This window comes from Triturus cristatus, chromosome 11 (genome assembly GCF_964204655.1).
Source record: "Triturus cristatus chromosome 11, aTriCri1.1, whole genome shotgun sequence".
Lineage (NCBI taxonomy): Eukaryota > Metazoa > Chordata > Amphibia > Caudata > Salamandridae > Triturus > Triturus cristatus.
Genome location: NC_140594.1, coordinates 175,596,491 through 175,613,032, shown reverse-complemented (window position 1 = coordinate 175,613,032; position 16,542 = coordinate 175,596,491). Strand labels below are relative to the sequence as shown.

General features: G+C 49.4%; 1 protein-coding gene across 1 annotated transcript in view; it reads left to right on the top strand.

Annotated features, from left to right (window-relative positions):
- PPP1CC (protein phosphatase 1 catalytic subunit gamma) overlaps window positions 1-16,542 on the top strand; it is a 246,939-nt gene that overhangs the window by 169,789 nt on the left and 60,608 nt on the right. Inside the window, exon 4 of the mRNA XM_085635867.1 lies at window positions 931-1,035. Coding sequence (XP_085491993.1) covers window positions 931-1,035 — 105 coding nt within the window. The remainder of the gene's footprint in view (window positions 1-930; window positions 1,036-16,542) is intronic.

Below are 16,542 nucleotides of genomic sequence, written 5' to 3'. Positions count from 1 at the left end.
ATTTTGTATCCAATATTTCCCTATCTTTCCTACCTTCCTGTAAGTATGTAGAATCAATACAATTCAGGGGGCTTTTCTTCATAATCAAAGGCAGGTTGAGACCATACCCCACCTAGTTCATTTGACTTAGTCCAACCATCAGCTCAGTTGTTCAGTCCTTTTTTAAATAACGTAAATAACGTTAGTATAGTTGGTTGATCTACTTTCAAAGCTTTGGAGCTTCTTTATAAGTTTGAGAAATGCCAAACATTTTGCAAATGATTAAAGTTGGATTTGTTTTTAATCCCCGCTCACCAAACTGTCTCGATATGCTAGTGCCCTCTGTTTAAATAAGACTTCTACAGATAACTTAATTACAGCGCCTATAAACCGCATATTATCTCAGTTGTTAGTGTTGTACATCTCTTAATTTAATTGGACCTAAAGAGAATCAAGCACTTTATCTTTAGGTCTGATTGCTTCAGGGAACAGTGACAAAACCATCTGGTTAAGTAGCATCCTTGCTAGTGAATCTCGCGTTTGGTAATGTTCAGGTAGGTTGGAGCAACTTAGTATCTCCCCAAAATGCAGACCCCCCTCTACAATTTGCCTAATCTAATTTGTGCTCTCCTTAGTTGGGGAAGCCTCAAATCTAAGGTAGCTAGAAAGACCTGTTATTGCAGGTAAATATAGATGTAATTGTTTTTATAAACTGCATCAATGTTTTTCAAAATTGTGAGGACTCTGGTGGTGTTGCAATGTGTAACAGTGTGTTTGGTCCTGGAGAAGAATCACAGGAGTCCATCTATCATAAGATGCAGAATTCACTTTGCTTTTATGTGGGTCTAGAGCAACACTTTCTCATGGCTGAGAATTGTATGCTACACTAATGTGAAATTACATGCACAACGTTTCAGGCTGTAGTTTAGCCTATACTGCTTTTTATTCTAGGTAAAAGAAGGTACAATATCAAGTTATGGAAAACCTTTACAGACTGCTTCAACTGTTTGCCAATCGCAGCAATTGTAGATGAGAAGATCTTCTGTTGTCATGGTGGTAAGTGCTTCCTTTTCACTTAATGCACTGTACCCAACTGCACAAATACAGGTAAAGAAGCTTTCAACTCTCACCCTTGCAGCCACATTCATAGCCTATATCCTTTTATCAGCATTTGAGTAGGGAAATAAATTTCCAAATTGATCACAAAGTATATAGTCCGTCAAAATAATCGTGCAGTTTCCTTAAATATGCTAGACTACTGCGTTGGCTGCAAGAGCTGATGTATGGTGGGTGCTTTAAGCTAGAAATGACTAAACTACTTGATGCAGCGTTTGAGACTCAGCTTGATTCGAAGTAATCGATGCCACTTGTCAGTTTAAGTTCACAACACTCTACATGCCTTAAGCCTGTGCTACTTTGCACACTCGCCTAGTTGAGCAAAACCAGAAAACCCAAGTCTAAATCTACTTCTGAAAACCTTTCCTTTGGGTGTCTAATGCCTCTGCTACATTTTGGTTTATTTTGCTGACATGTAAATCTTTAAAGACCTTTGTAAAGCCTGTTGCAAATTGTGCATTTATACATATGATCCTCCCAGAAAGTTTATGTTCGTAGCACATGTGCTGTAGATGCGCATGCTTTGCATACTCCTGCCACATAATATTGGGTACAGATGTTTGCAAGTCTTTCTTCGAAGAAGTCTGAGTCACAAGGTAAGGTGACTGCGCATGCAGCATTGACTCCATTGTTTTTTCAGTCAGCCATCTGGTTCGGACTTGTATTGTGGCGCTCCAGTTACACTATTCGACCCTCCTTCTCCCCCCCCCTCCCTCCCCCTCGAAAAACAATGACACCTATGAAGCCCACCAGACCCGTGACATGACTGCAATGTGGACCCTTCACTGATCTGTCCTGCAAAACCTTCACTTCCTAATGACCTCGTATCGGGAGGTAAAAGCCAGAGCAGCTACATGCCATGGGGTCACATTACATAAAGCAGCCTTAGAAGGCTTTTTATTTGAAACATTAAGGGCTACACAAATAATCAGTCTCTCGAATGATAAAAGGTATGGTCATGCAGAGAATTTTTTTAAGGACCCTGCACGGGCACGCATTATAACACCTAGGGTTGACAAAAATACAAATCCTCACCATCTGACCCCATTTTTAAGAGGCCTGCTTACACCAGATTCTTTAGTAGTGTAATCCTTGTAAAAAAGCAAATTCACAAGCATCAGCTGATGCACCACCTCCAGACAAAGATTCTAAATAAAATGGATGCCCCAGGCAAGAGTGGCTGCTCAATCAGCCAATTACTGACTTCTCGCCAACACTGGGTTTGCTTGCCAGGTATGATGTAGCCCTCTGGGACGAAATGAAAATGAATCCAATAGTTTCCAGAGGAACACAAGAAAAAAGAACAGGAATTAGTGCAGGAGGGAGAATTAATCTCCAACTCTTATCAGGTGTGCACTATTTGCTGCTGACATTGCAGCTAGAGGAGTAAACGGCATTATCCTCAAGACATGCATGCCTATCTCTGGCTTTAAACCAGAAGTCCAACAAACCATCTTATATGCCCCTTTTGATCTTCAGATCACAAGTGGCTGAAACACTAGAAAAGATTAAGTGGCTAAATCAATGGCAGCACTTCAAACATCCTCCAATGGAGGGTTCCTTTTGTTACTCCTGCTATAGTGGAGGTTCCAGAACTACATCCACAGATGCCTCCATCGTCATACAGGCCCCAAACTCAATCCTTCTCTAGAGGATTTTACAGATGTGGATATAGAGGCACTTATTCTAAAGGTAGAGGTAAAGGCACACCAATCCGTACCTCCGTCTCCCAACAAGCAGTGACACTGGACAAACTCTGCCCTCCCCTCCCCCCACCCCACCTCAGACCATCTTCCACCTGTCAGGACACCAGCAATCCTCCCATTATCCCACCTCACAATCGCAGGCTCTCTGGACTACCAATTGCTCAAACAAGAAGTACAGGCTATTTTAACAAAAGGAGCTATATAACTAGTACAATTGCTACATCAAAAGTCTGGTTTATTCACTTTACTTCCTAATACCCAAAAAGGACTGGTCTCTACGGCCAATTTTCGATTCTGTTCTTTAAACCGCTACGTACTATCGTAACACTTCAATATGGTTGCACTTAGTGCTTCCATTATTGCAATAAGGCAACTTTGTCAATACGACTTAAAGGACGCATATTTTCACATCCCTATTCACCCAGTGTATCTCACATATATCAGATGTGGTAGCAGGAAAGCATTATCAATTCTCCAGTATTTAGGGTCTTTCATAGATTCACATGCCTGAATCATTCCCCGTCTGAGTTGGAGTCCCACGGTACATAATACAATTATGCATAAAGTAACCAAAAAACCTTGGTAACATAAAACCAGGAAGTAAAGTAGCCCTAAGCTACAAGAGAACCTTCCACACTTATGACTATCAAAGTCATTATGTACAGTCCAAACTGCAGCTAATCAGGTGACAGCACCCACCAGAATGTTCTCCTCAGAGGCTCAAGCTAACAGATTTTCTGCCGCACGTCGTGTGATGGGAGTCTCCCTGAGCTCTACTCAGTACTTCAGTTTTTTCTGGTTTTTTGCTTACTTAATGATAACTTCTAAGAGGTCGCTTTAGGCCTTGTGAATCCTGTGGGAAGCTCCGGCTTTTCTCTGAAAATCCTCACAAGAAGTGTATACTGCCTCTATCCGTAAAATGAGGTGAGGGATTGTAAGATCTGCAGGACCTTCCCTCAGAAAACCCTCAGGGATAGAGAAGGGCGCCTACTTATGTGGCTACAGAAGATTAAGGACTAGGATAATCCTTGATCTGAGGTAGAAAGTGCAGCCTCTGGGTCGTCTGTATCCTCCAGAAAGAGGATGGCTGAAGACTTATCTCCTGGGGCAAAGGTGTTGACAAGTTCAGCCTGCTAAAGGCTCTGGCTTGTCTTCTACTTCTTCAAAGAAGGCTTCTCCACCTTTCAAGTCTAAGCCTGCTACGCCCCCGAGGAGGTCCGGAAAGTCTCTGGCACCTAAACGACTTCCTGGCCAGGAATTACCTCAGCAAAAAATGCCGTCGTCGACTGCCCCTTCGTCGTCTGTTCTCGTCGTCGACGCTACATCGTCTACTGTTACATTCTCGTCTCCGAGACCGTATATGATTATGACCTCTGCTCTCCGTGGCTGTTAGACCCATCTGGTCGACGAAGGAGATTTCATCTCTCCTTCGCTCAGACGGTAAGGACAAAGAAGATCTCGTCAGCAACTGCAGCGTCGACTGCCACCTCGTCGACTATGGCTGCCTCGTCGACTAAGACTACCGCAGCGTCGACAGCTGCCTCATCGACTAAGACTGACTAGTCAAAATTGCCTCGTCCACGAAGATTACATCGTCGTCTACCTCGTCGACTAAGATTGCCTCGTCGACGGCTCACATCTTGTCTACGAACTTCCTCATCAGCGCACATCTTATTGCCGCCATCGTCGACGGTCCCGTCTTCCTGTACAGGTTTGGACTGCAATATCTGCTTCTGCTTCATCCAGCCTTCGGCAGCTTCTCTACTATGTCATGGCCCCTCATTGGAAGCCCTGTCACCATTGAAGCTGCCGGAACAGTTATTAGATTCTGAAGGAGGATGAGGACTAATCTGGAGAGGATGACAGATTCCGCACTGCAAGAAGTCCATCAGAACTATTAAATACCAGGAGGAAGAACCAGGTACTGAGCCTCAAGCTCCACCTCCTGTCAATTCCTTCAGCACAAATGCCTTTAGAATTGCTGAACAATTTACAATATATGTTGTAGGACTATTATCGACTCTTTCCTCCATCGGAATCGGCGGAGTCTCTTCAGTCTACGCCTATGCCAAGGGTTCCCATACCTTCTTTCCAATCTCCCAGACCACCTTCTCCATTGCCATCTCATCATTCCTGTGGGAGCCGGCCTCGTGGCGTGGTCCTGTTCCCCCTCGCTAAGCCGCACGAGGTCCCATGCACCTCGGGGCTCCTCCATTTTGGATTATACGTCCCTCCACGTGACCACCTGCGTGACCCCGCTTCACCCGGCCTCTGTCCCAGCGAGGCCCAACATCGAGGCGCCAACCCCTGGCCCGGGGGATACCACGTGAACCCTTCCTACTCCCGGCGGAGGGCAGTATCGATGGGACCCCCAACCGTCCTTCCACACCGAGGTGCGATCGCCCCACAGCTCTCTGGGGCCTGGCGCCTCTCCTGCTGGGCGTCTGGCTGCTCCCTACCCGGCCTCTCCGCCCCCTCCGGGCGCAAGGGTCCGGACATCAAAGGGCTCCAGTCCTATATCTGGGGCGACCCGACAACAGGACTACAGTTGTATCCCGGAGTCAAGAGCCCTGCTGATCGGATCGCGGCTGACCCTACGGAAGAAGACTTATCCTGAACCCACACTCTGAGCCCTGCTGACGACGTCGCGGCTCCACCGTGCTTAAAGACCTTCACGAACCTTTGGGGCCCTGCTGACGCCGTCGCGGCCCGACCTTGTTGAACCTTACCATCAGAGCCCAGCTGACCTCGTCGTGGCTCGACCCAAGCGGAACTACCACCCGAGCCCGGCAGACGCCGTCGCGGCTCCCCACGTCCGAGCCGCTCTGAGACCAGCACTCAAGGTCGGGCGCAGAGCCCTCCCGTACCTGGTTGGTACTAAGACTGTCCCGCTACCCTAGCCCCCTTACAGACATTGAGACTCTTACTGGATCCCTCGATCCCGCTGTAAATATTGAGCGTACTACTTTTGATAAAGAACCAAGTCAAGCAACTGATACTGAGTCCTGTGCGGTGGTGTTACTGGACCTAGTGCGATCATAGGAGAAGGACCTCCCCGAAGGGGGCTTCTCAGCGGCGCTCGGCTATACCTTTGCGGTAGGAAGGTGCCCCGGAATAGTCTTCCCGACTCCCCGGTGGTCCTCCATCCAACAATTCCCATGATACAAATACAACTGATGACAGGCAAGAGGGAGAGGTGGATGACCATTCAGTGCTGTCGGAGTGGGACTAATACCAAATCCAAACTCCGTCACCGTCTGCTCCGGCCCCTGTGGACTTTCCTCCGTTGGATATCGGAAGTTTTCATCTCCTTATGGAGAGGGCAACAAAGATTTCTCATCCTTATGGAGGCAAAGAAAGATGACTGCTTTCTTTACGATTTTAAGGACCAACCGTGAAAACAGATCAGGACAATTCCAATAATAGATTTTATCTGGAAGGATGGCTTAATCATGGCGACACAATTCTCTTCCAGCAGTCTTGCCTCTGTTGGACAAATATAAGGCAGCAAGCGATTCACTGGCATGCCTCATCGACCAGCCTAAAGCTGACTCATCGCCCAAGCAGCGCAGACACCGGCCAGGAACCCCTTGTCTCCTATATCCGCTCCGCCTGACAGGGATGGCAGGCGGTTGGATTCAATTGGAAAAAAGGTCGCCACGATGGCTGCGACGACTGTTCGGGCTGCAAATTCCCTAGCCATATTGGGGAGATACAATCGTGGTCTGACCTCTCCCCCCTACATTAATATGCTGTCTGAGCCTTCCCAGTTCGAGGCCTTGAAGATTTTGCAGGAGGGAGAATATACCTTGGCTGAAATCATCGACTCTGCCGTGGATTTGGCATCTACTGGTTTTAGACAATTGGCGGGTGCAGCAGTTTTGAGGAGACCAGGTTGGCTGAAGTCAACATCTTTCCATCAAGAGGTCCAAACAAAGATCATTGATATGCCGTTCGATGGAGAGTCTGTTCGGACGTGTTGATGAGGCCCTTCAGGCTAATAAAGATAGACGGCGCGGTCTCTTGGTAGGGTGCAGTTTCGGAAGTTGTCCTTTTGTGGTGCCAAAGGACGTGGATCCTTCACCAACAGGGGAGGATATAATCAACAGCCTGCTTATCAAACCTCCCAAACTAATCAAAGATTCCAAAACTACAGGCAGCAATCTTATGGACAGCGAAGTAACTCTTATTCGCAGTCAAGAAGGAAGCAATCCTTTCGTGGACGGGAGTCCAATAAAAAACAATGAGGTCAGCCAACTGCCACCATTTCTGCCGATGCCCCATACAAGAATTGGAGGAAGAATATCCCACTTCTACTCGAACTGGTCCAGAATTACTACAGACAAGTGGGTTTTGGATATAGTAGCCAGAGGCCATGCTCTGGAATTCACAAATATTCCCCCCCAAACTCTCCTCCCAAAGGACCACCTCCTGCTAATCTCAAGGAGCTTTTTCCCCAAATAAATCTGATCCAGAAGGGAGCAATCGAAAAAGTCCCTCTGTTACAAAGAGTAACAGGATTTTATTCGAGATTTTTCCTCATCCGAAAAGTCGGGAGGATGGCACCCTATTCTCTACCTTCGCGCCCTCAACAAATTTTTAAAGAAGCTATCCTTCCGAATGTTAACACTTCAAGAAATTCTACAATTGCTTTCGGCGGGGATCACATGGCCACCCTCTACCTCCAGGACGCTTATTTTCATGTACCGATCCTTCCCAGACACAGAATTTCTACAGTTCAGTGGCTGGCAGAGACTCCGTTCAGCACCCCGGGTATTTACAAAGGTCATAGCGCCAGTGACCACACACCTTCGCCTGCAGAGCATTAAAATTTTCCCATACTTGGACGACTGCCTTATCAAGGCGAATTCTTTCCAAACATCCGAACATGTTCAAAAGTGTCTGCTACTTTTCCATTCTCTGGGTCTTTCCGTAAATTTCGAAAAGTCATCTGACTCCATCACAGAGAAAGACCTTTCTAGGAGCAAAACTGACCCACGCCTTTGTCTCAAAAGAAAGACCAGTCAAAATCTGCAACCTCGCGCGCTCCTTGCTGTCAAGAGTGCGTTTCAGTCAGTTTGTAAAAGTCCTTCCTAGGAATGATTTCTTCTTGCATTCCTTGGATTCCCAACTGCCGTTACAGAATGAGGCCACTGCAGGAGGAGCTCAACCTTCAATGGCTCCAGATTTCAGGATCGTTCGAGGACATCGTTCGCATCACTCTTCGGATGCAGGAAGCCTTTCATTGGTGGAGCAAGATGGAGAACTTAAGAGAAGGATGTGCATTTCTAGTCCATGCCGGATTTCACCATAACCAGACGCTTCTCTCGAGGGATAAGGGGGGCACCTTCAAGGGATGACAGTCAACGGAAGGTGGACTTTGGAACAAAAAAGGTGGCATATCAACCTTCTAGAGTTACAAGCCATATTCTTGGCTCTAAAATCGTTTTGAACCGTCATCAAAGGAACATCCATACTAATACGAACGGACAATACGACAAGTATGCATTACTTGAACAAACAAGGCGGGAGCTACATCAACCATCCGTAGACAGTTTTTTGAGAATGGGGGCATCCCGATCTAGACCTGTTTGCAGCCAGCCAGAACCGAAAATGCCCATCCTTTGCAAGTTGGGTTCCCCACAAAGACTCACTCGGAAATGCGTTTTTGATGAATTGGTCACAAATATATGCCTACACTTTTTTCACCGATTCCGTTGGTTCCACGCGTTCTGAGCAAGATCAAGAAACCTTGCCGCCTGATACTCATCGCTCCCAGGTGGCCTCGCCAGTACTGGTTTACGGAACTTCTCCTCTTGAGTGCGAGCCCATCCAGTTCCGGCCAATTCCGAACCTTCTGTCCATCCAGAACGGACAAATTTGTCATCCGGACCCAGCATCGCTGAGATTAGCGGCATGGCTCCCCAACGCCTTGAATTCGCACACCTACATATTCCTCCGGACTGTCAGGAGGTTTTAGCTAATGTGAGAGCACCTGTTAAGATTAAAACTTACAAACTGAAATGGAAGAGATTTTGCGTGTTGTATCAGTCTCCCAATATCCACCCTATTTCATCAAGACCAGAACAAATTCTACCATTCTTTCTTCAATTAGCAAGATCCGGCCTCTCCCATTATACTCTAAAGGTGTTCTTGGCGGCAATTTCAAGGTTTCGGCAGGATGGTGTTAACTCTTTATTCAAATAGTCATTCAACAATTCTTCAAGGGTTGTTCCGGATGTCCCTCCAATCCCCCCCCCCCCCCCCCCCCCTCTATTCGACGTCCACCTCCTTCTTGGCACCTTAATACAGTGCTTACACAACTAATGCGGCATCCTTTCAAACTTATTCACAAGGTGGATTTAAAGTTCCTTTCTTGGAAGGTTTCCTTGTTACTGGCTTTAACATCAACCAGAAGAGTTAGTGACCTCCAAGCGTTCACTATTCATCCACCTTTTCTACAATTTACATTGATCTGTAGTGCTGCGCACTAACTCAAAGTTCATGCCAAAAGTCCCTGCTGATTTCCAACTTAATGAACCTATAATTTTAAAGACTTTTTTTTTTTGCCCAAATCCGCTCACAGCTGCAGAAACTGCTTTGCATTCCCTTGACATCAAAAGATGTCTCAAGTTCTACTTGCAACAAACAGCAACAATACGCAAATAGATCAACTGTTTGTGGCATATGGCAAACCACGGAAAGAACATTCGGTCTCAAAACAAACCATTGCTCGTTGGATCTCTGCTGCAATTTGCTTATGCCATGATCAAGCGGGAAGACCATCGCAAGCAACCCCAAGAGCGCACTCTACTTTTTGCCAGTGTGCCTCTTCACCAGATCTGTAGAGCGGTAACATGGTCCAACAGACACACTTTTACCAGACACTACTGTTTGGAAGCCTCAAGCGATGCAGAGGCATCAGTGGGACAAGCTGTTCTCCGCAATCTTTTCAAATAAGGTGAGCTTCTGTTCTCCCTCCTCCACTATGCTCTTTTCTACAAGATGCTTATTCCATACTGTTTCTTTATCTTGACATTGTTCTGCATATGTTGAACACAGATGTATTTATATATGATTATACATTTTGCTGATATGTATTTACCATGGTACAAAAGGAGTCTTATGAGCATTATGTTCTGTACAGCTATCTACTCTGATTCAGGCATGTGAATGTATGAAAGACGCCCTAAATACTGGAGAACAATAGTTACTTACCTGTAATCTGTGGTTCTCCAGTATTGGTGTCTTTCATAGATTCACATGCAACCCGCCCACCTCCGCTCAGGCTATTTAGGTTATTATACTTTGGTTCACTCCTGTGCAAGAATCTGAGAGCCTGGGCCTCTGAGGAACATTCTGGTGGGTTCTGTCGCCTGATTGGCTGCAGTTTGGACTGTACATAATGACTTTGATAGTCATAAGTGTGTAAGGTTTTTTCTTGTAGCTTAGGGCTACTTTACTTCCCGGTTTTGTTACCAAGGTTTTTTTGGTTACTTTATGCATAATTATTGCTTTTTTATGTACCATGGGACTCCCACTCAGACGGGGAATGATTCAGGCATGTGAATCTATGAAAGACACCAATACTGGAGAACCACAGATTACAGGTAAGTAACTATTCTTCAAAGTGCTCCCATGCGGAGCCACGACTGCACCCAGAGTGTTCACCAAAAGCTTAGTGTCCGAAAGTGTCCTTTTTTGCATGGTTGCCCCCACTTTTTGCTAAACTACTGATGTGCTTTGACTGAGTGTGCCCTGGGTTCCTGCAAAACCGGTACACAGGGCCTCTGTTCTGTCCTTAAAACTGCATTGTAAACCGAACCCAGTTGGCAGTCTTTGGCCACAGGTCAGTCCCTTGTAAATGGCACCACAGGTACTAAGGCCACTGTGACCAGAGAAGGCCTCTAAGGGCTGCAGCACTTTTTATGCCACCCTTAAAGGCCCTGTACCTTTATACAAACAAACACTGCCTTTGCAGTTTGCGTGTTTTGGTTGAGAACAAAGTGTCGTCGACATGGCCCACAACCCTGTTTGCCATGCCTGCAACCCACTGCCCTGGCATAGGTCAGCCACCCCTCTAGCTGGGTGCACTATACCAGTGGTGAGGGTACATGTGCATGAGCCTTGTACCCCTGCAGTGAATGAGCCCTGTTGTACCCCTACAGTGAATGAGCCAATTCTTAGACTTAATTGCAGTAATGACATTAAGAGTATATGGTACTGGGAGTTTGTAATTACGAACGCCACAGCACCCAAACGGCTTTACTGAAAACTGCTAATTGTTGTATCAAATTTCTCAGCAATCAATTAATCACTGCAGCTGTAAAGCGTGCTACATACCAGAGGTTCTCAAGGCGCTGGGAAGGGGGGTGCTACTGGTCGAAGAGCCAGGTCTTGAGTCTTCTGAAGGCCAGCAGGTCGTGGGTCTGTCGTAGGATGGTGGGGGGGAGAGTGTTCCAGGTCTTGGCAGCGACGTAGGAGAAGGATCTGCTGCCGGCGGTGTTTTTTCGGATGCGAGGGACTGTGGCGAGGGCGAGGTTGGCTGAGCGTAGGCTTCGGGTGGGGGTGTGGAAGCTGAGTCGGTTGTTGAGGTAGGTGGGTCCGGTGTTGTGCAGTGCTTTGTGTGCGTGGATCTGGAGCTTGAAGGTGAACCTTTTGTTGACGGGGAGCCAGTGCAGGCCTCTCAGGTGGAGTGTGATGTGGCTGCGGCAGGGGACGGCGAGTATGAGTCTGGCCGAGGCGTTCTGGATGAGTTGGAGTCGTCTCAGGAGCTTGTTTGTAGTTCCTGAGTAGAGGGCGTTCCCATAGTCGAGTCTGTTGGTGATGAGGGCCTGGGTAACGTTTTTTCTCGTGTCGAGGGGATCCATTTCAAGATCCTGCAGAGCATACGGAGGGTGTTGAAGCAGGACGCAGAGACTGCGTTGACTTGCCTGGTCATGAAGAGAGTGGAGTCGAGGATGACCCCCAGGTTGCGTGCATGGTCCGTGGGTTCCAGGGCTGTGCCTAGTGACGTGGGCCACCAAGAGTCGTCCCAGGCTGATGGGGTGGGTCAGAGAATGAGGACCTCTGTCTTGTCTGAGTTCAGCTTCAGTCTGCTGTCCTTCATCCAGTCGGCTATGGCCTTCATTCCTCTGTGGAGGTTAGCTTTGGCGGTGTGGGGATCTTCGGTGAGGGATATGATCAGCAGGGTGTCGTCGTAGGAGATGTTGAGGTTGTGGTGTCGTGCGACGTGGGCGAGGGGGGCCATGTAGATGTTGAACAGCGTCTGGCTGAGGAAAGATCCCTGTGGGACGCCGCAGATCTCGGTGGTTTGGGAGCGGAAGGGTGGGAGGCGGACACTCTGGGTTCTGCCGGAGAGGAAGAATGTGGTCCAGGCCAGGGCCTTCTCTTGGATACCGGCGTCATGGAGGCGTGCTGATAGGGTGCGGTGGCACACCGTGTCAAAGGCTGCTGATAGGTCCAGGAGGATGAGGGCGGCTGTTTCTCCTTTGTCCATCAGGGTCCGGATGTCATCAGTGCGGCGATGAGGGCGGTCTCTATGCTGTGGTTGCTGCGAAAACCGGATTGGGAAGGGTCCAGGATGTTAACTTCGAGGTAGCGGGTCAGCTGTTTGGTCAGCTGTTTGGTGACCATCTTCTCAGTCACTTTTGCCGGGAAAGGGAGCAGGGAGATGGGCTGGAAGTTCTTGAGGTCCTTGGGGTCTGCCTTGGGCTTCTTCAGAAGGGCGTTGATTCTCGGCGTGCTTCCAGCTTTCTGGGAAGGTTGCTGTCTCGAAGGAAGTTTATTGTTTTCCGGAGGTGGGGCGCGATGGTTGCGCTGGCTTTGTTGAAGACTTGGTGAGGGCAGGGGTCCGATGGGGATCCGGAGTGGATGGAGTTCATGGTTTTGATGGTGTCTTCGTCGCTGACGCTGGACCAGACGGTCAGGCGACTGGTGCAAGTGGTAGTTGCAGGGGTGGCGGACTCGGTGGTGGGTGCGGGGGGGGGGGTCGGAGTTGAAGCTGTCGTGGATGTCGGTGATCTTGCGGTGGAAGAAGGTGGCCAGGGAGTCGCACAGGTCTTGAGATGGCGGGATGTCATTGGTGTTGGAGCTGGGGTTGGAGAGTTTTCACGATGCTGAAGAGCTCTTTGGTGTTGTGTGCGTTGTCTAGGCGGTCCTTGAAGGCGGTCTTGGCGGTCTTGATGAGTTGGTGGTGTCTGTGGGTGGCGCTCTTGAGGGCTGTGTGGTTGTCTGGTGTTCGGTCGTGGAGCCATTTCTTCTCCAGCTTCCGACAGGTGTGCTTGGAGATCCAGAGGTCCTCGGTGAACCAGGCGGCTTTCTTGTTGGTGTGGTTGGTTGTAGAGTTCTTGAGAGAGGCGAGGGTGTTGGCGCAGTCATTTATCCACTCTGAGGTTGGTTGCGGCGGTGGGTGGTCTCAGGGCGAGGGCGGTAGTCAGTTGGTCCTCGGTGACCTTGCCCCAGCAGCGGCGTGGTAGCTGTTGGGTGTGGTGGTGTGTGGTGGATTTTCTGAAGGTGAAGTGGACGCATCTGTGGTCGGTCCAGTGTGGTTCGGTGGTGTGGTTGAAGGAGACGTGGGGGCTTGCGGAGAAGATGGGGTCGACCGTGTGTCCAGCGGCGTGAGTAGGTGTCGTTACGAGCTGTTTGAGTCTGAGGTTGTCTGTCAGGGCGGTGGAGTTGGCGTCGTTGTTCTTGACGTGGAAGTTCAGGTCCCCGAGGAGGATGTTGTCCGTGGAAGCGAGGGCGTGGGTGCTGATGAGGTCGGCGATGGTGTCACTGAACTGTGGGCGGGGTCCGGGAGGTCTGTAGATGTGAGTTCTTCTGAGGGTGGTGTTGGGGTCGGTGTGGATCTGGAAGTGGATGTGCTGGTGAGGGTGTCATCGGTGTTCGTTGAGATTTTGATGGTCTTTGTGGATGATGGCGATTCCTCCTCCCAATCCGTTGGTGCGGTCTCTGTGGGAGATCTTGTAGCCCTGTGGGGATGGCTATGGCGATGTCTGGTGCTGAGGTGGCGTTCAGCCAGGTCTCCGTCAGGAAGGCGACGTCTGGGGCGGTGGAGTCTTGGAGGTCCCAGTGTTCGATGGCGTGCTTGCGAGCGGAGCGGGTGTTGAGGAGGATGCAGCGGAGGTGGTTGGGTTCTCTGGCTGGTGGTGTGGAGGGTTGGATGCTGGTGAATCTGCAGTTCCGGCAGGTGAAAGTCCCCTGGGTGCGTTTCGGGGTGGCCCGGTAGCAGGAGTGATCTCGTCTGGTGTTGAGTGTGTGGAGGGTGCTTTCGTCTTAGTGCAGTCTGGCGTTGCGGGGTCCAGGGGTTCTGGCGCTGGGTGCAGTCAATGCGCGGATGGGCGCAGACTGGCTTGCCTTAGGCGCGCCAGTGGCGCGCCCGTGGCCGCTGTGCGGCTGCTTCGCGGCCTTCATATGAGGGCAGAGGGAGGAGCAGCTGGGAGCGGGGCGGCCAATAGGAGTGAAGGGGGTGGGGCCGCAGGGGCTCAGCGGCGGGGGGAAACCCAGGGAAAAAACGGCGGGAGAGGGACAACAGAGCACAGGGGTACAGAAAGCAAACCACAGGGGCACAGAATGAAAACAGTGGCACAGAAGCCAAGCGCAGGGGTACCGAATAAAAGAGTGCAGTCGGGCGGCAAAGGCGGCAACCGAGGTTCAACCCACAGGGGGCTGCGTGGCGGATGGGGGGGGAGCGACCTGCCTGGTGACCGGGTCAAAGGTCGCTCATTAAACCCACACTGGCAGTGTGGGATTTAAGAAAAATTACCTAAGTCTAGAGTCCAGGCTGAGTGGCTGCTCGCCAGCTGCCACCACCAGACAGCTCGCCAGCTGCCACCACCAGACATGTTTCTGGACCCCTGGGTCGAGAACTTGCTGCTCTCTGGTCTGTAACAATGCACATCCTGAGACGAGGTGCCAAGCCTCCTTCCCCAGGATGGGCAGGGTCCACAAAGGGGAAGCTTCAAAGGCTTGCTGCCTTAGTTAGCTTCCCCAGGCCTTTGCTGCTCCCAGCAACTGGCCACCACTGGTTCTGACCCCCTCTTTGGGCAGGAAAACCAAGTGTGGAAGGAAGGTGTGCCCGCCTTTGCCAACCCCACACCTCTGGTGGCAGGGGTGAGGTACAACTGTCCCTGCCGTTTTGCAGAGGTGGGGGGGTGGGGGGGGCGAGGTCCCAGCTAACCAGTGAGGCATATGCCCCCTCCCACAGGAGGGTGGCATAAGTTTCTACCCACCCAAAGTAAGGGACCCATTGGTCTTTACCTTTACCTAGCTGTAACACCTCTAATTCTAGTATTTAGGGGCAACCCTGAACCTTGCCTCAGACGAGAATGGCCAAGAAGAAAGGAAGAGGGACCAAAGAAGCTGTACTAATGCTAAGAGGATACCCACTGACTTGGCCCCAACCCTACTGGCCTGTCCCCACCTCAGACCTGCAGAAGCAAAATCCCTGTGTCCTGCAGCCAGCAACCTCAAGAACCCAGAGAACCTGCCCTGCCTTCCACAAGAGACTGTCTCCCGTGAGCACCGTATTTGCTCACCCACAGATTTCCAGCCAAATCTGCAAGTCTGCACCACTCTGCACCAGACGTCCCTGGTTCGAGTGGCCCAACACCACAAGGTCTCCCCAGCAATCCTGACCAGAGTTCTGGTGATATGACCTGCCTTTAATCTCCCAGTGAAGCCTGCAGCCTTTATGGATCTCCCAGACAGCGACCAGAGCTGGTAAGGAAAACCAGACACCTAAAGACACCCTTGCACCCGAAGTCCCACTGCCTTTGCTGGCCCAATCAACTGTGTCCCAGCATCCCAACTTACCTCTCCAACCGGTTGTCCCCTTCAGAAGATCTTCGTCCCCAAGCCTGCAGGCTTTGAAACTGGAGAATCTCCATTGAAATCAACAGGGCACCTGATACCAAACCAGCACCCTGCGCCGCTGCGGGTGTACTTTGGGTGCTAAATCTGGTACCCCTGTGCCCTGAGCTAACCCCACGAGCTTTGCTCCCACAACCTGGCTCTAACCCCAGAATGCCACCTCCCACAACAAAGTAATTACCTGTTAAAGGATAACTTAATTTCTCTCCATAGGAATACATACTCTTTTTCCTTAATGTTCCAAGTGTGGAGTTGGTTTTTGTATGGAACTTTGAAAAACGGCAAAGAACTAAATTGCTTAATTCTCTTTTTTCTCTAAAATTACTACAAATGGGGGTGTGCCAGGCAATGAAGTCCAATAGACTGTAGGTCGTATCAAAAAAGTTTTGTAATTTCATACAATCTCTATGGTAAGCAAAGCTCAGCCAACGCGTTTTATTCCCTCTAGGGGAACTTCATCAGGGCTGAAAATGACACGGTGAGACTAAACACGTGACGTAATGTCACATGTTTAGTCTCACCGTGGCAGTAATTGTGGGTTTGTTTGAGTCTTGTGCCTTTTTGTAACTTACTGTGGTTGTTCATTTGTCCTTATTTTTTATTTGTCATTTGTCAGTTTTCATGTCATTTTCAGCCCTGATGAAGTTCCCCTAGAGGGAATGAAACACGTTGGTTGAGCTCTGCTTACCATAGAATTTCCCTATGTAATTACAAATCAAGAACTTTTTTTGGTACTACCTACAGTCTCTATTGGACTTCATTGCCTTGCACACCCCCATTTGTAGTAGTGTATTTTGGATCTGGAGCACAGAGGAGTCACGCTACGGCTGGTGCTGGGGAGTTTTGCACAGGTACAAGATTTATTGGA